Source organism: Passer domesticus, chromosome 3 (genome assembly GCF_036417665.1).
Source record: "Passer domesticus isolate bPasDom1 chromosome 3, bPasDom1.hap1, whole genome shotgun sequence".
In the NCBI taxonomy this organism is placed as follows: Eukaryota; Metazoa; Chordata; class Aves; order Passeriformes; family Passeridae; genus Passer; species Passer domesticus.
The window spans coordinates 46110441-46130456 of NC_087476.1; the positions used below are offsets into that span (position 1 = coordinate 46110441).

Genomic DNA, 20016 nt, shown 5'->3' on the forward strand with positions numbered 1-20016 from the left:
ACTCCAGCCACCGCAGGTCGCTGAGGAGCGAGCGGGCTCCTGCCAGACCGCAAATCCCCAATGAGCGCGGCCAGGCAGGGCTGTTTTCGGCAGGAAAACACGAGTTTGTCAAAAACAAACCTCTCTGCAGGAGACCTGGGATGAAATTGCGTGCCGTATACCTCGGTTTATTGCCTCCCGGGCATTAGCCGTTGTCAGGATATTTTGGCTAATATTTGACAGCCCTGAGCATTCGTCCCTGAACACTCTGAGCAGGACAATATTTGCCGACCGCTCCCCTCCAGCCCTGTCCAATGGATCTTTGAAGCAGGTGCCTTTTCTCTGTAGCCATTTCAATTCAGACCAGCAGCCATGCAAAGGGTATCTGTGTGAAGAGCAACAGCGCGCAGCACACACGGTGGGTTGTTCTTGCCTCCCAGTCTAGCTGTGCTCTGAAAACTAAAGCCACGGTACATTACACATCACTGATCTTTAAGATACATAAATTTTTAAAGGATTTTCCCTTCAACAGTGACAGGAATAAAGCATAATTCTCCCAAATTACTGTATAGCTAGATTTTTCTGAGTGTTCTGAAAATAGGGGATTAAGACAGGGAAGGCAGCAGAGGAACAGAGCTTTGCTTGTTTAGAAGTTAAATTTTTGATGGGCTTGCTGTATTGTAAAATGAACATTGGTCTAAGTCATTGCAGGATATCTGCAATAGGTTTGGAAAGGATCCTTTCACATATGGAAATCTACAAATATAAACAGAGGTTGCAGTTCCAGCTCAGATAAAAAATGCCTGCAACTTCTCCTCCTGAGATTCTACTGCTTATTGCTTAGAACTTTGCCAAATTTGAATGATTTGGATCAAAACGTTCTGTGGCAGATGTTTGTGCAAGTCTGAGTGTCTCAGGGAATTGTGTGTTTTTTTCCTGAGAATAAGATGCAGGAAATTCAAGCTGGTTTGGGATACCAAATCTAATAATAATATTATTGAAAAGAATATTCTATGGGCTAAAGTATTTTGCAAAGGTGAACAAACACATTGTGTTTGGTAAAGTGCAAGTCATGATTTGTGTGTTTGGGAAGAGACTGCCAGCCTTCTGGCACAGAGCAAACACAGCCCTGATTGTACTTGGAGCTCTTCCTGAACCATGACTGGCAGTGGCATCCCAGCACACCACCAGCTCAGCTGGAGCAGTGCTTAAGAAGTGTTTCCTTTTACCTTAGCTGTCCTGAACAGAGCCACAACAACAGGCAGAAATGACCTCTCTGAACACAGCAGTGCTGACCTATTTCAGATCTTGTGATGGCATGCACCATTTTTCTGACACTTCTTTAACCAGTTCAAGTCAAGCATCAGTGTCCATGGCAAGTTACTGTTTCAGCAAGGAGTTTCAGCTGTGCCTCACTTTGCTGTTGTCCCATGTTATTTACTTACTTCTCAGGGAATTCTCTCTCCACGAGGAAGAACCCAGCAGTGATGACATTCCTATTGAAAAGCTTCGTGAAAATATTTACTGAGAGATAGCCCGACCATTTAAGGATGGTTGTTTTGCCATGCTCCTGATTACCTCAGGCAAATCCACTTTTTAATCTCATCACTGGCAGTGGAGAAAGTCTTTACAGGAATCATCCCTTGATGCTGTTTTGTTCTTATTCCTATGCAAGTCTGTTCATCTCCACGTGGATTATGAGGCAATGTTAATAAATAAATGCCTATGAGCATTCCATAGCTGGATCCTGTTTATCTGCAACAAATGCCCAAGCAGTATCCATGACTTGTATGTTAGCCAGGAGTGCAGAGACAGAAGAGTGGGTTTGTCCCTAAATGAGATATTCCCCATTACTTCTGATTATTCATGCATCTAGTAATTTTTTTAAAGTGTTGTTTTGTCCAGAAACTGGAATCTGTAATCACTGCTTATATACCAGTCGTACAAAAAAGGATATTTTCCCAGTATATACTTCTTAGGCTTGATTTTTCTCAGCTTGATTGAACTCAGTGCTCTTGAAATCAGTCTATCAGGCTTGATTTAAATTTCTCAGCTTTAGCAGCAACTATTTGGACCATTCACTCCAGTTACTTTCAGAGAGGAATGTAAATCACCTGGCAAGGATGCATGAAGCCTTCAAAATGCAAATTATGAAGGAAAGCAATGAGTGTAACTTGATCAGAAAATACAAGATTGATAAAATATGCATGGAAAGTTGATTCATTTGCACTAATCAGAGGTTTAAGGGATGTGAAGAATAAATAGGTTCCTTAGATGCTCTAAGGGGACAAATAACAACAGAGCTATGAATTGCTGCAATTCTTATTTTCCTTGCACTGTCAGCCCACTCCAGTTCCCTCATGAGGAAGCTCTCGTTATTCTTCACAGGCACTGAACACCACGTGCTTGTTCTGTCATTCCTGTGGTCACCTACTCTTATGGTAACTCCCCCATTCCTCAATATCTGCAGCTATTTTTGTCACTACTGGACGTGTCTGAGGGACTACTGCTCCAGTCAGCTCATACAAACAAAGGCAAGCAAGAATCATGTTTTTCCTGCAACTGAAATGCCAAACATGTCACATTTTTAATGCACCTTTAGTCATAGTCACCACTTAACACATTACCCAAATCTTGGTTTACACTTGCAAAGACAAACAGGGAAAAGACACACACATGATATTTGCCATCCTAAACCATAGGATCTCCATGGAATGCCAAAACACCAGCCAGGCCTCTTTAAGGGAGTGTGAACCAATTGAAGAGTTGGTGATAGAAGTTCATTAAATCAGGTAAAGATTAAAAAATGTGTGTCTGACTTTATTCTTGCACATAATTGCAGATAATAAATACACATTAAAAAAAAACCCATTAAAATATATTGTATTAAATCCACAAATTCTGGGCAAACAAACTTTCCTATGAGTACATACTTCCCCCATGTCACCAAAAGACACCTCCATGTAGTACAGAATCTTGTACAAAATTATTAGGCTATCAGAACATAGATGTGTTTTAGTCTTTCTTCCTGTGAGAGCTAACTAATTGTCAGCATTGAGTAGAATTTTCCCTTATGGAATAGACTCAGTTTTTGTCAACTCTCTATTTTCTTTTTAGTCCTTGTGTCTAATTTCTCCCGCAGGAATCTGTTCCAGGATTCAGACAAACATATTTCAGATGTTTGTAAAGGGTGCAGGATGAATCCAGAGCCTCCTTTTTGCAGTCACAAGTGCCCTTCTGGACCAAGAACCCATGGCACAAGTGAGCTCACCTTTTCCTAAGCCTTTCCAAAAGGAACTCACAGGCCATGCACTGCTGACCCCAATGCCACAGAGGCTTCCTAAGTGACTGCACCTAAGGGGTTGGTGAAAGAAACCTGTGGAAGACACAGGAGAATGCCAATAAGTCCTTCATTGCCAGAGCTGGGATGTCAGGCCATTTTGTCTTTCCACAGAGCCACTACACAAAAGCCCTCAGCCTTCAAGGAGGATTCACCCCTTGTTCAGACATTCAGGGTATCAGCCAAAGCATGTGATAACCACACATGATTTGCATAGCATTTTTCTGCATAGTTGGTTAAATTACAGAATTTAGAGAAATTGAATGAAGCTGTTAAAAGTAGAAAATACATCTTTTTGTATAAAATGTTAAATGTTAAAAATACAATTTTGAAATGCCAAACACATGTACTTATTATTTTTTCTAAGTTATCATTAAACTAATAATAGTTGCTCTTATTCTTACATTTAACCCAGAAAGGTATGTCCTTAACAAATTGCAAGGCTATCTAATAAAACTGGATATCAAATTTTGGACAAAAACATTTGCCATCATGCAATAGTGACCAGCAATTAAGGCAGATAAGGACTCTAATTCATTATCTCACAGAACCATTGTGTAACTGCAGAGACATTGATGAGCATAAAAAATTTGCAGTAAGATAAGGATGACAAATACAAACATAAAAGGACTTGTGAACTGAAGTGAGAAACTATGAAAATTAATTATTCTTATGAGCACTGAAATGAAAATATGCCCCATAGGAACAGAAGCATTTGTTCTCAAACTCAGTGCTCTCTTGCAAGAGGATTTAAAAATTCTATGAATATTTAAGAGAAAGAAATCAACTCACCCTGATTTTCCTACATTTATAATGCATGGCTAGTGTTAAAACATATTTTTGCCCATAAGGAAAAAACAAGTAAATAGAAATGCTAGCGACACAGAGATACAAAATATTTCCTTTTTTTTTTTTTAAGTAATATTCTTCCTCAGGATACCCCAAGGCAATCTCTAAGCTATTGATGCATAAAATCACAAAAGATGTACCTGTAAATCAATAAACATTTTATTTCAAAGGAAAAACAGTAACATCATTAGTTCAGGGAAATTCAGGGGTCATTTGAATTAAAGACCAAATACCAACTGACTTCAGTAACGGAAGGAAATGGCTTTTGGGGTTGAACAAGCTACATTGTAGTCTAGACTCATAATTCAATTTTAGTTGTAAGCAGTATCAGTATCATTGTGTATTTAACTTTCTTCTTGTTATTTTCTTCACCTTATGTGTACTGATTACACATGACCAGATCCTGAATCCCTCAAGCCAAAGGAACACAGAATATGCTTTGGGTGTTCTTGGCGAGGTAAGGCCGAAATCAGTTACTCAGCAGGTAAGGAAGTAGAAAAATTAATTGTAAATATTCTTTAATACCTCGTTAGAAATACTGTTCCTAAAAGTTACAAGTAGTGAGTTTTAAGATAGATGGAGTTAGATAGAGTTTTGAGATATTAAAAGAGGGAGTATCAGTGTGAAAGAACCCCAAAATAAGGAAAGAATTTGGAGCTCTGTGTGTGGGAAGGGTGGTTGTAAGGCAAGACAGTACCAGTTTAATTTCTTGTTATGTGTATTGCATGGTGGTGGTTTTTTAGCATGATTAAACCCTTATTTAAGGCAGGGCAGGAAGAGTTTGGCAGTAGATCTTGCAGATAAAGAGAGCTGCTCTGCTCTGGGAAGTGGAGGGGGACCTGAAAGCAGTGGAAGAATACTGGGTTTGCTCTTCAGCAAAATAAAAAACCACAGCATGTGAGTAATCTGATCTTCAGTCATCAAAGTATGTATTCAAGTCATTCTCAGAATAATGATGGGATTACTCACAGGCGGAAGGTTAAGTGCTTTTGCTGAACTCATATCTGGACAGAAGCCACAGTATTCTATGCAGGTCTTTCTGGAGGTTTTCCCTGCAAACACTGGAACACCCACAGAATTGTAAGAAGCATGAAGACTCCTTTCTGCTTTCTATGTCATTATCTCAGAGAGACTCCCTAACTTAAATTTACTGATTTTTGCTCCTTTCAGAGCATGTTGATCCTCATATAGGTATTATTTTCTCCTAATACCAGGACCAAATTCTAGGACAGTGCAGTGAAGAATAAAATCTTTTATAAGGGGGTATAAACCATTATTCTGGTTTCATAAGTCATTGAAACTAATAAAACCATGCAAATATAATTGAAAAATGTGGCCATTAATTTCTACAGCATGTAGAATATCTACTGATATCTTTTGGGGTGGGTACATGGCAAACATCAAGGAAGACTTGTTTTGCTGAGACCATGCCATGAGAATAGGGGCCTAAGAGGGAAAAACACTGATTTCAAACCAGGAAGGACTGAATTCACACAACCCAGGCAAGAGAGGGCTGTCTGAACCTCAACAGCAGATGTTCCTGTGCTGCTCCCCTCAGAGCAAGGGTGGTCAAGCAAAGGAGATGCAAATCCTCACACAAGGAAGAAACCCCCGGGTGTAGAGATAGACTGAAAAGGGGGAGGTGGGAGAAAGCCATAAAAGAAGCAGCCAGAATGATGCATTTCTATCTATCAGTTTTCTATGGTCCAGAGTCATAAGGCAGAACCACTGCACCAACAATAAGTGTTGATGCACATGAGGTGTAGCAGCAGTGGGATGTTTTGACACTTTGACTAAAACTACTACTAGTAACTCTTCTATTGAAGAGTTACCAGCTACCGTCTTTTAAATTCTATTTTTCTAACTGGTTAGATATAATAAGGAAAAAATGAGTTACAGACATCTGATCTATGAGAAAAGTGGTGAGTGGAAACCGTTTCTACCAAAAATTAATAACTAAATCCACTTCTGTGCAGAGAGCCTGAGTAAGAGCCATATGCCATTTATTCTTTTCCACTGAGGATTATGAAGACCTTGCTGGAGGCATTTGGCAAAGTTGCTGGTCTAGCTCTTAGAAGTTATGAAAAATCTGATGCTAGATCACTGAAATAATAGTCTGGAATGAATATGACTTTAGATGGGATCAGGCAGTTTGGTTTAACCTAAACTAAAACAGCAGTAGATCCAGTGAACTTTTTTTTTCCCTAAATCTCTAATAAAAATACATTTGCCATTCAACAGAATGAATATACAAACTATTTGCACATTTTGCAAACTTAGTATTATTTTTTCAGTCAGAAGCTGTGCCATAGAATACTTTCCTTTGTTAGCAATGGCACCATTTCTAGTAGAAAACTTGAAAGAAAAAGAATAAAGTAGTTTAAAATTATTTATATGACCTGATGCAATGATATTCTTGAATTTTCTCTTGAATTGTAACAGAGTTTACTGTGTTCTGAAGTCTCAAGCCTGTAGCTGGCAGATGCAACAGGAAGAGACCAGGCAGGGCACTTTGTTGTAGGTTGACAAATCTAACTGCAGAAAATGTGAAGCAAACAATTGGCATATTTTTTTTACATACATGTAATCAGGTAGGTTCCAGCATTTAGAAAAATCATTCCAACTGGTCACAGTAAGTCAGACAGGTGTTATAAAGTCTGGGTAAGTTAGAAAAGGGATCTAGAAATCCTATCAAATTTTCTGCAGTAAGTCAGTCACTTTGAAAAGATTTCATACAATTGCGCTATTGAAAAGGGAAGGCAGAATACAAAGTAAAAGGCACAGATGTTATAGAACAGTCACATTTCTTGAATACAGAGATCATATAAATTAGATAGTGATTAAAATTGGGAACAGCCATTTTGCTGCTGCTTTATTTGTCAGTGCTGACTCTTTCTTGACCAAACATCTCTATCTTTTCTAATGCTGCACCACTATGTGCTGGAGGAGTCTTTTCTGAACAGCTTTTCTTGTTTCTTCCCATTTCTGTAGCTTCCACCAAAGTATTAGTCAATGGTTTTCCCAGTGTTTCTGGAAGCATTATGGTTAAGATTCCACTCAGAAGAGCCATGATTCCAACAAGCAACTGGAAGAAATAAACAGTAGCTGTAAAGGTAAATAAGTCTTTCAAGCTAACAATAGTTTTGATCTTGATTGAGACTGAATCTAAAATAAAGCACAAAGAATTGTAAAGCAAATATCATAATTCTTAAGTGTTGCCTGTATAAAAGATCTACCATTTTGTTGCATAAATGAAAAGATTATGCAGCAGAATTAATGAATGAGCAAGTGAAGTGTTTTGTTCACAAGGGATCAATACAGTGCAAGCAGGAATAATTCTGTTTGAGTAAACAACACATATTACCTTCATTCAGCATTTCAGTATCAGGAGTGTATTTAAGAACTGATTCTAGGATTGCATGCATTTTTTTTTACAGGCATGTTCACAGAGCTACAATTTCCATGCCACCTGTAATCTCAGTTCACACTCCAGCTCCTGTGTACCTGTACCTGTGTGCTTGTTCCTTCTCCACACAGCCAGATTGGAATTTCTCAATATGGCTCATTGGCCCAGAGCCACAGAAGTGCACATCTGTGCTCAAGAGAGCTCTTCAGCATCTGCTAGCTCTCAACAGGAATACTTTGCTAAATTCAGTTTCAAAGAACTGTCAGGAGTGCAGACATCTACTGACATTTGCACTGGGATCACTGGATTTTGGATTTGTCCATGGTGTACACAATTCCACATCAACAGCATAAGTGGTGCAAGGATCAGAATAATGTGGGGTCAGTAGAGAAACACTCCCTTGTTCCAGGAATATCTACACTTTCCATTCACATTCCCTTCACCCAGACATTTCTATGTCTTGTTCAATGACACCAATTCCCACTTTGCTCCTCTGAGTACAGAACAGCATTAAACCCCTGACAGTCCTCCAACACCAGGTTATAAATGACCTAATTCCCTCCTGACAGAAAAGCTTTCACACAGAACATCATGCCTGGTCTCAGTGTTTTTCCATTCTGTGACTGTGAACTTTGATGCTGTATTATCTTTATCTTTCCCTCTGCTGATTCTGAAGTCTGTCCTTTGTTTAATGCATTCTTTCCAAGGGTGAGAGAGAACATTTGGAATCACTGTGCCTGTGTCTCTCACACAGAGCTTGAGACAAGAGCTGCCCAGCTACCATCTGCAGCTAAGCCAGATTTTAAGTCAGAAAGGTGCTTTAAAATCAGAATTCCCTACTGTAACCTTGAACAGTGGTATTTGCCTGCCCATGCACCATGCTGGTTTTGCTTCTCTTCCAAAAAAAGGACAGTTTGTTTTGTGTATTCTTTTGAGAAGCAAAATGCACTGTTGCATATCTTCCTTTTTGCATTTGCAATAAATATAGAGCCAGACCAAAAAAAAAAATCAAAATACTGTTAAATACTACAAACTACAGTGAAAATAAAAGTCATGGTCTTACCATGAAAGTTAAAAAAAATTTAAAATCCTAGCAGTAATAGAACTAGAGGAAATGGCACAAACTGAGTGAGATCCCTTTAGACATGTATGTGGAAGGAGTGATAGTTAAAAATATATTGCAAAATATTAAAATCTCATCTCTGAGTGTCAAATTTCTTCTCTACTATTCAGACATGATTTTCTCTCATGGAAAGACAGGATAAATTGACACATGGCAGCTATTCCACAATATTCTCTTTTATGTACACCCTTTAGTCTGTCAGAAGTTTATAACTGAGGATATTGGGGTCTGTAAAGGATATTGCATCTTAGGGACACCCATAAATTTGGAGTGTATGAGAATTGGGTCACTAGTCATACTCAAAAGAACAAGCTTAAAGTAAAACTGTGTGCTTTGAATATGTGTGTCTTTTTTCGTTATTCTTTTTAGACACTTGGAATTCTTCTCATGTTTTCCCTCCTCATGAACCTACCTCTCATTCCCCTGAGAACTCTCACTATTCTGTAAGTGTACACACCACCATCTTTCCTGCCTTTTCATCTCAGCTCTCATAACTCTATTTCATCCCATCTTAGTTTCCTTTTTTTTTTCCTTCTCTATGTGAAAGCTGCTGCATGCTGAGTAATTCAGTACATTTCCTTCCCTGACCCTCGAACCCTTTTCCAGTATTTCCTACAACAGACAGAGTATGAAATAATTAAGTCACAGTGTATTAATTCAAGGACATACCTTTTCAAGGGCAGTAGCCACAGTTATCAATGAAGGGACTCACATTTAGTAAAAGCAACTTTTTGCAGTCTTGGCACACTTCTTCATAAGTCATCTGACATAATTTAACCCTTTGCTTGCTCACTACAAATGTATCCATTTTGTATGCATGTATTTACTATTTTAAAAACACAATTCAATATCAGCAAATGTTCTGATGTGGTCAAATGCTTATGTGTACAAATAAAGTGTATTTGTGTCATTGTACAAGGTATTTAAGTACGTTTAAGTATGTTGAAGTCAATTTGACAGATATACATGGTTAAATACATTGTGTTTTCAGGGTGTTAATTTGAAATCTGACTTTTTGCTTAGTCAAACTCTTAGAGTGTTCCCAACACTTCAGTACAAACAGCAGCTTCTAAAGATACCATAGAAACCTTCCGAAAATATTTACCATAATTTTTCTTATGTCCTCTTCCCTTTCTGGGACAACATTTATAATTCTGCAGTGATCTAAGACTAGAACTTGATATACATACTCCAGAACAAAAGATAATTTGAATTAAATATCCCTACAAAATAATGCCTTTACTTCTGAGAATAAATTATTATTGTAGTCTGCTATTTATATTATATTTATATTTATATTTACATCTGATGGCTCTGAACCAATCTAAAATGTCTTATCAATCTAAATGATCTTATCGACAAAATTCCTACTTCAACAAAAAAGGTTATATTTTGACATGAAAAACCAATAGTATTTGACAGAGGGTTTGTATTCATTTATTAATACCAGTGTGGGCTTTTTAAATTTCTAATTTATATTTTTTTCTGAGAGAAAAATCAACCCTGTTAAAGAGCTATTGCAACATAATTCTTAACAGCTGAGAAACAGAAATAGGTTATATAAGGAGCAGTTGTTTTACTGCACATTTTCTATAAAGTTGTCACATGAAAAACATACTTGGCAAGTTATTCAATTTATAGACTTATTGAAGATTTATAGCCACTCAAGATGCTTGCAGTACTCACAGGTGGCATAGCTGTGCACGAGGCAGAGTGCCAAACAAACAGCAGCAGTAACTGTTCCACAGTGTGTGGTGTTTGCAATAGAGCAGGGTGATCTGTATCAGTTTACTTACAAATGTAATCCATTTGATTTCACTTCCATTCCAAAACACTTACTTGACCTGAGACTTGGCACGCTATGCTCCAACTCAAGGCAAGCCTATTTAATAAACTGACAAATGCTCTATAACAGGAGCTAATAATGGAAACATGTTCACTGTGAACTACTACTCAACTCTACAAAAACTCTGGATAACTTTTGTACCCTGAGAGTTGTTCATAGCTGAAATAATTCCTGTGTTTATACTGCCATTTGCCCTGCTCTCCAAAACATCTGAGTACTCCCCCCAGCTGTGGTTTAACTGCAGCACTTCTGCACAGATAAGTCTTATTTCAGACAGTAAAGGCAAAATGCTGACAAGAGGAAAAAAAGAAATGTTCTCCCATGACCACTCTGCAGTGCAAATGTTTCTTTGTCTTTCCTGGGATCATATCTTGATAGAGACGTTGTTAAGAAAGAAAACATTTTTAGGAAGTGGAACAAAAAAATTCATTTGTGGTCTCCTTCATCCATCCTTGGTAGTTTTTCATCAAAGACAACCAAAAGTAATTCATTTAAATAATGAAATGAGCTCACAAAAATTCTCTGAAACAATCTATAAATAAATATTTTTTAGTTGCCAAATCAAAGGGACACAATGTCCTTGTTTAGGAAACTCCACTATGGTGGATAAAATTTGACTAAGAATCCAGGTTAAAGAGACCCCATTACACTTTCAATTTCTGACATTTATAATCTACATATAAGCAGTGCCTTAGTCACAGTGAATTCTAAGGGGTTTTTGAAAGAATTTAAACTATTTAAAATCATTAATAAACATTACTTAAAGCTTTAATACAGATTTTGTAATTCATTTGGTTTTACATATATAGGCATAATTTATCCTTCAGGAGAAAAAATGGATTGAATTGCTGCAGGATTTCTAAGCAGGAAATGCTTCATAACAGAAATGCAATGAAGATACGTGATTCATGTGTGAGCAGGGAACACATAAAATGTTTTGTCCAAAGTGGATCTACTGCAAAGTGCCCAAAGTACACAAAGGAATGGTCCCACCTCTCTTTTTTGGGTCAACTGGTGGTAAAAGACAAACCTAATGGTAACCTGACCTGGTTTTGCTGGTTGTCAAAGTCACCATGAAGCTCATCAATATACCATTTCTTTATCTTTTCCTATCTCATTAATTGTTTCATTCTGTTCTGGTGAAAAACACAACAGGAGCTTTGGGGCAGGTGTGGAGAACAAATATAGTAAGCATAACACCTTGATCTTTTAGGAGGCTATTCCAAAGGTGCATCCCAAAGAAGCTGTGGAAAATGTTGAGGCATAATGTAAGAAAATCCAGCTACCTGTGGTGACTTCAGGAATGGAAGAACCATGCCTTTGAAAAAAAGTGACACTAAATCAGGAGCATGGTCAAAAACTGCTGGGCTTTCAAAAAAGTCTGGACTACGACACTTCCTAAACATTACATGGTAAATGCAGAATATTGTTATCAATTTTATGGGATTCAGAGCATAGATATTTTTCTGTCTTCCATCAAAAACTTTTCTGACTATTTCAGTGATTCAAAGTCTCTCTTTTGCTTTAGCAGCATATTTTTAACAATATGAGGCTACTAGTCTTTGGGACTTGAAAATTTCAAACTAGAATGGTGTACTCAATTTTCTTTTTGAAAAAAATGTTCAGCTTTTGGTTCCTTTATCACAGGAAAAACATACTTAGTAAGTTACTAAAGAGGAAAAAAAGCGACACATACGCCTTTTCCAAAAACATTCACCATTAAAATAAATACCTACAAGTGGCATGAAAATCCAGACACTTCTCAGATACACACAGAAAGGAGCAACCACACTTCCTACACGGCACATCATGCTTCCACTTCCAACAGCAAGTGATCTACACAGAAAAGAATTTGAGTAAGAATTCTGGCAGTTAAAGGAAACAATTAGAAATGCACAGACACTTAAAACATCAGTAAGATTTGTGTCTTTAAGCAATTATACTAAGGAGCTGTTGCTATGCCAATGTAAATTTATATTGTAGTGAAATTCAGCTGCTTCTGTAATTAAGACTAAAAATATAATTATCATTCAGCACAGATCATGGGATGAATAACCAGGACTTATAAGAAAGGCATAAAATGTTTAAGAAAGTATTGGGTAGTCTTCTAGTTCCTCAATGGAATCTATCAATGCACATGGAATGCAAAATAAATAAAAAACTATGGTACAGCCAAACTCCAGACAGCTCTGATGCAGTTGAGGAACTCATCCCATCCCAAGTCTTTCAGATCACCACCACTGATGCCAAGAGCTGCTGGATCTTGTGTAGAATAACAAATTAATTAATGAAAATTAATTAATAAAAATACACAATTGGCAGAAGTTCTTACCTTACTATTGTTGGGTACAGTTCTGCTGTGTAGAGATATATAAGGCCAAATGCCACACCTATGGAAAATTTTCCAGCCATATTTGCTAAGATAATTAATATATTGAAATCCTATTGAAAGAGAGCACAAATAAATATATCACCAGAAAATTACACCCTTCCAAACATAATTTACATTCTTCAAAAGTTGTGACCCTTCTTTAAACAATAAGCAATACTCATTGCTTGCTTTTTAAAAATTGCTTAATAAGTTACTAGTTTCCACATCACTTTTTACCAGTCCTGGTTCACTGAAGCCTTGGGAGCATTTATGTGTGACTCCAGCAATGACATTGAAACTTGTACTGAAAATACAGAAATCTATCTTAGACTGGCAGCTGCAACTTAAAACCAGCCTTTAATTAACTATTCTGTGATTTAGAACGAGCAGCTGCATCTATTGACTTAAGAGCTTTTAAAATCAATTTCTGCTGTAGGAACACTTCCAACCATACGTGACTAACCTGAGGTATGAACATAATTAAAACACAGATCAGTGCACTTAAAATAAGGAACGGAATGAGTGTGTTTCTCCTTCCCAGTTTGTCCATCGCAAGGCAAGCAATGATATAGCAAGGCAACTCCACAGCACCTGTCAGTATGAAATTATCTCAGTTTAAGTCATGATTGCACATATTCATCTCATAACTGTAGCTTCCTCTTTATGAGGAATTTATCTGATCTCGGGGCTAGTAAACAAGTAAAGTCTAAAGATAACCAGTGTGTTGGGCTAGTTCATTTGGTTACAGAAAGTGTGACAGAAGGCAGAGAACAGCCTAAAATACAGAAGTGGGAGTGGAGAAGGACAAGGGAAACAAGTTTCACAGCACAGAGCAGCTCCCGTTCTCTTTGGGGTGGAAAATTACAGAAAAGAGCAAGGCCACAGTTCTGTTTCTAGGACACTGACACTTTTGTCAGAAAGTTCTACATTTGCTGCTCTTCTCCTTGAGGTATTTTCACATTAACAGCTCAAGTGTGCCCACAGGGAATATTGCTAGTGTCACACTGACACACCTCTCAGGATTTGCCAGCTTCCACCTGGACAGGGAATGGTAGCCACAGGAGCCTCCCCCAGCATCAGCTCAAAATAATTTCAAAGTAAAAGGCAAGAAAGGTCTGTCCACATCCAGTTTTCTGAGTAAGCCCCACTAATACAGAGTGCACTTCCAGCTTTCTCCCTTCTCCCTAAAAAAAGAGGGCTTACAATATCCCACTCATAATACAGATCATCCTGTCCTAATGTTCCTTTCCAGAGAAAAACTGCTGCTGCTCTAAAGGTCCTGGCATTTGGCTAGACCTGTTTGCACTGTGTGAACATGATTTGCCCCTAGACAAATAATACTGAGCCAAAGCCAGTTTGGACATGTTTTATGCCAATTTGCTCTGGAAGAATGCTATTATGTCCAATGTAAAATCAAGGAAGTACATGAGATACAGCCCTGAACAGCCTGGATTCCTTTATTAAGTACATATAGCATGTCAATACACCTGTAACATCAGGAAATAATATTTTGGGGTTGTGTTGGAAAAAGCAGGTTGTAATTATTCGGTGTCTGTTAGTCTGCTAAAATATTTTTAGAAGAGGTGGGTACAGTGTACTCCACAATAGCAGTTTAGTTATCTGTGCAATACCAGCACCCGCTCTTCAACACATCAGTCTAACAATACACTGTAACACATGACAAAACAAACTGGAATAATGAGAGCCCCAGGCCTGCTGCGAGCCTGTGTGCACGATCAGTCACATTCACTCACTGAGAGTACTCAGCTGCACAAAGCACAGCACATGATTTAATTCTTCACTGGCTCAGAGCTGCAAGTCTGATCTAGAGTCTTCTGAAGCCAGTGGAATATTTCCACTGATGTTAACAGACTTTGGATCAGGCCTTGAATGCACTGAGCTGTCTGTCTTCATAAACAACTTACATGCCAGAGAAAGATTACAGCCAGAATGATAAAATTAAAAGAGTATTACCACTTAATTAAAAATACACTTCTGAGAAAATGAAAATTACTCCTCCTTCTGACAATTGTGACTATGTTTTCTACACAGACAAACTCAATATATCATGACTGTAAGTGATAAAAGGAATATTTTTTCTCCCATTTTCCTAGTTTTTACCTTTAACAGAGCTGTGTGAATTTTATGTTGCTTGTCTGCTTCCCCTGGTGTTTGTGCAAATCTGCTATAAACTTCCAGGGCAAAGAGCATACAAGCCAGAATATGGTTTTACAATCAGAAAGACAGACAGAGAAGAATTCTGTGCAAATTCTATTTTTTTTCTCAGATACAGTGAAATTTGGAGTGAATGATACTGTGTTAGTCAACTTTATGAAAAGTTAGCAAGAAACTTTTCAAACAAGGTTCACAATTGAATGAACAAAGTAAAAAATTGGCTGTCAAATCTATAGACATTTTTAAATGTTATGTTCCAGTTCTGTCATTAACAGAATAAGGTACAAGAATATTTACCTATGAGAAAGAGATTTAAATATTCATTGCCTCCTAGATTGACAGAACTGAGGGAGAAGACGTAGTACCCCAAGCTCCCAGTGAACCAGATCAGCCAGACTGTGATGGTCCTTCTTGCAATTTGCCAGTTACAAAAGAGGTCCAGGATGTTGTGCTTCTTTGCTGAGGACGTATCATCATCACCCGTTCTGCCACTGGCTGGATCGTCTTGTTGGACTGAGCACAGTTCAGAAACTTTGCAGGGAGTGCTGACTTTATTCCATCTTGCCATTGTATCGATCACTTTTTGTGCATCTTCAAATCTTTCCTCTGACAGCAGCCAAAAAGGTGTTTCTGGGAGCATCCAGCAGCACAAGACAAAGGGAAGAGTTGCTATGGAGAGAAATATCTGATAGACCCACCAGGTCCGAACCAAAAATCCCACGAGTGCCACAATCATAATTCCCATAGCAAAAAAAGCATGGACATGCATAGAAGCCCAGGTTCGTGCTTTAATGCCAACAAATTCAGTCACATAAACAAAAGCCACAACCAGATAGCCACTTGAAACCTGGGAGGGTGGGAGAGAGAAAAGAAAAAAAAAAAACAGAGTGAGGTTTGTTTCCACTCTCCCAGTGCAGCAGCAGTAAAAACAAACAGCTAACAATGTTCCACATCTGTGTATGCTAAATTGTCACCACGCTGGCCTGTCTCACACTGACAGAAAGAAAGGCAACCATGAAAATGAATCAGCTGGAGAAAAAATTCACTCAAACCTTCCGACTGCGTGGACACTATTTAAAAATGTGACGTGAATTAGGATGCTTCTCTGTAGTGGGGGACAGCCAGCAAGAGACACCTGCGAAGAAACTTAATTTGCTGATGTCATTAAGCCCTTCTCCTCCAAAAATCAGGTCCCTTAATGACATCACAAACTGGATGCTTGGGAAAGAGAGGTCCCCTGAAGTAATTGTCACTTCTGAAAATCTTGATCTCGGCTTTTAAGCAGACCATTAATAACCTGCATGTCAGAAAACTGCACATTTACGAACAATTACCTTCCATACCCTTGTAAAGTATCTCATTAAATCAAAGTTTTTACAATATTGGAAGAGAATCTCATATATATACACACAATTACAGGTTCTCATATGGCATCAAGTGAATGCAATTACTGGCATATTCTGCATAACAGTATTTCTTCATTGAATATATATATATTATTGAATATATATATATATATATATTTTTTTAAATTTCTCAAATATCTCAACATCAAATTCCTGGTGTCTTAAAACACTGCAAAACACAGCTAGAGAATACAGACTAGAAAATATTTCAGTATATTGTTTTGATTAATCAATTTTCCTGTTAACAATATTCGTTTCCAACTCTGAACCCACTGATGGGAAAGCTGCACTGACCGCAGTGGCACTGGGCTAGAGTTTAGGACTGCACCTTGCAAATCAGTCCCAGTGGCCAGATAAAACCTACAGCATGGTTTGGTCAGAGCTTTTTGCTTTTCTAAACTACCACAGGACCTGGCATCAACAGCCAAGGGAGTCAGCAGAGGGACTCCTGTAGATCTCACTGTTCAAGGCTGACATGATCCAGTTTTTCCTGCTAGGAAATTCAGGCAAAGGGAGCTCCAGGTACATGGTCCTGTCTTGACTAATGCATTGTCAGCAGGAACAAAATAAATTATGGGAATATTGTCAAATATCTAACCCATGTTAAATAAGTTAGATGATTTTTTTTGTGATGGCATTCTAATTTCTTTATGCATTATGTAGTGAAAAGCTCAAGAATGTACTTTGGGCTGTAAAATAGTTATTTAAAATTGGTTACTATGTATAAATATTGAATATGTGTCAGATATTGGATGTATACCACACACACATAAAATTGTGTGTGGGTCTGCATAAACACATATACTGAAATACCCTTAAGTACAGTATAAAACATCTAGGTGTTAAACATATCTGCCTATGTATTTAGTATTCCAGATACAGCTTAAAAGACCAAAGAGATGCATGGAAGAGAAAATGTGCATCTCTCCTCCATCACTCAAAATGGTAGAGATAAAAATAATACTTATTATAGATTTGCTAGTTTAAGAAAAAATATATTCCATGTCTAACAATAAGGAGAAATGCAACAGCAGCTGCAATGCAGAATCCAGAGTTTGCTGCTCACACTTGGTATTTAATTACCAGTCCAGCAGAGGTTGGGATGGAGGAAGTACCAAACACTGCTTCATACAGACGCTTTCTATTAATTCAAAGAGGAAAACTGCTGTGGTCCAAGAACATTCAGACTCTCCCTGCTCTGCTGAAATAAGTGCAACAGATGGGGCTTTAGAATAATGAAGTAGGAGAGGAAATAATAACAAAAGGGAGGTTTTCCTGAGAAGGGGTAAGAAATGACATGGAAGAGGACCGGGGTGAACGTCCTTTCTTACCATGGCGAGGAGGAAGCGCACAACCACGAAACTGTAGTAGTCAAACGTGAAGGCCACCGCGATGCCAAACACAAACTGACCGGCACTTGTGAACCATATAACACGCTGTCTTCCCAGCCTGCAGATCACAGCAGGAATGAAATCATCAATAACCACAAACACTCCATTAAAATACACCTGCAGCTCCAGGGAGCCTAGATGGAAGTTAGTAACTCACCGCTGAAATTCTGGTTTAGTTACCTGTATTAATTTGTCAGTAATTCCAGCTTCCAAGAAAAAGGATGAATGGAACTTCCATTCCACAATTCTTGGCTGGAAGCAACGTGCAGTGAGCATTATATGTGTTCACCTCCAGTTTTAACTTCTACATAACTGATTGATAATTTTACTCTTATTTATGAGGACATAAATCAATTTTTCAGATATTTTATATTAAGTAGCATCATGTTAATAATTTCTGACAAAAGTTAACTGTGATAACACATGCCATCTTTTGTCAAAGTAACAACCAATTTTGGTATTAAAGAAAGCTTTCTGTAACATACCTTTGTCCAGTTCTTTAAAATTGAATTCTCTAACAAATGACAATCACACAGTTCCCCACAATTTTCTGATTTCTGACAGCACATATACATGCATATAAAAACACAGAAATCCAGGAAGAAAGTAAACTAATGGCAAAAAAAAATAATGTCAAACACTAGCTGCAGCAGTACATATACAAGACTCCATGGGAATTCACTGCATTCTATCTACAAATGCTCTTTAAGACAAACTGCGTGGAATAATTTTTCTTCCCTGATAGTAATTCCTTGGTCTCTTATTACCTCCTCCATTGCTCAAACAGCTTTTCACTAATGGGGATATTACTTTTAGACAGAGAGTTTGAGGACTTTTGGACTGGGTTTTTTTTATGTGAGTATCTGGTACTCCAGTAAAATTCCTTCTGTTTTTTTTCCCCAGCCTTGACCTGAAGTCATGATTTGGTGTCTGATTCCTGCCAGGAAAGATCCCAATAAGTCTTAGCTATCAGAGCTCTTCTGTTGGGAAATCTGTTAATTGGTAATGGGAGGATACACAAGCTTATTTCCCATGAGCCAGGATGTGTCAGAAAATAATAACTTGCAGCTGTAAATTCTGGAGCTGTAAATCTGCAACTCAGAATGTGTGTATTATCTTAACTGGTTGTCCATGGGTTGAATTAATGGAAATGAGAACAATACAATCCTAACCTTATAAATCATGTCCAAGTATTAATTAATAAAATTATGAATTATTTAAAGAGACTCAAAACAGATGTTGGCATTATATTCTGGTTTTGTATTAAATACAGTTTTACAAAGCCTGGGATTGGGAGGCAGATTGATTCCATGTGTTCTAAAAGCCAAATTAAAAGGAAAAAGTTCATCATTGCTTTTGCATTCCCATGTGGTGACTGTCACACTGTAGTGTTGTGCTAATGAAGGAAAATCAGAAAACAACACGCCTGATCTCCTTGTTGTGCTTACACTGTTAGATGTGGGATGGAACTTCACTCTCTACCCAGCAGAACTGTCAGTCAACAGGCTCCTTTATAGAAAGACATAAATAACTCTAAACCAGCCTTCACAGCAAAGCACAGGTACAGAAAGTGCCCAGGACAAAGCTAAGTGCAACTGAGGCTGGACATTTGATTCTCATATGGACAGACAGGCATGGCTGGGTGCTCTCTGAGGCAGGAATATGCCACAGATGCACACCCTGAGGCTCACTGTTGCTTCTGAGTCCAGCTCTGATGCTGGGTTTCAGTGCATGGTTGGAGATAACACCCAAGGAAGAACTCTTGGACAGGAATGGGCCTTGGAACACTGAGCAAGAGACCGCCTGGGTCGAGTCCCTCCAGGACTGATGCTCAAACAGAACTTTATACATGCTGGTAAACGAGTGCAGCTACAGCACAGCTCACCCACGCCCATTTTGCCTCTTATGTTCACAATGTTTCAAGAGACTGAAGTTTAAGCTAATTTTTCAGGGAAAACCTACAACTGGGCAGCAAGGAAAAATAGTATATGAGTGTTTATTTTAAGAAGGTGGGGCTTGATTAAACCCTCAAAGCCTTTGCATCAGCTCCACTGAGCTGTACTCATGCCAGAGGTTAGGAAAGGTGATTTTCAAATATTTAACCTTCTAGTAGCCCTTCAGCTGTTTGTC

General features: G+C 38.1%; 1 protein-coding gene and 1 long non-coding RNA gene across 5 annotated transcripts in view; one reads left to right on the plus strand and one right to left on the minus strand.

The window, feature by feature from the left end:
- Positions 1–4305: 4305 nt before the first annotated feature.
- The window catches only part of SLC22A16 (solute carrier family 22 member 16), a 33624-nt gene continuing 17913 nt past the window's right edge, over positions 4306–20016 (minus strand). For all 4 annotated transcript variants that reach the window (XM_064412920.1, XM_064412923.1, XM_064412922.1 and 1 more), the window contains 6 exons: positions 17827–17944; positions 15387–15936; positions 13378–13505; positions 12876–12985; positions 12280–12379; positions 4306–7253 (listed from right to left, as the gene is read on the minus strand). In XM_064412920.1, coding sequence (XP_064268990.1) covers positions 7041–7253; positions 12280–12379; positions 12876–12985; positions 13378–13505; positions 15387–15936; positions 17827–17944 — 1219 coding nt within the window. In that variant the 3' untranslated portion in view covers positions 4306–7040. The remainder of the gene's footprint in view (positions 7254–12279; positions 12380–12875; positions 12986–13377; positions 13506–15386; positions 15937–17826; positions 17945–20016) is intronic.
- LOC135296503 (uncharacterized) lies at positions 7160–19658 on the plus strand. Its single transcript, XR_010358594.1, has 3 exons — positions 7160–7281; positions 7606–11955; positions 18790–19658. It is a non-coding gene; the product is annotated as an uncharacterized LOC135296503 (long non-coding RNA).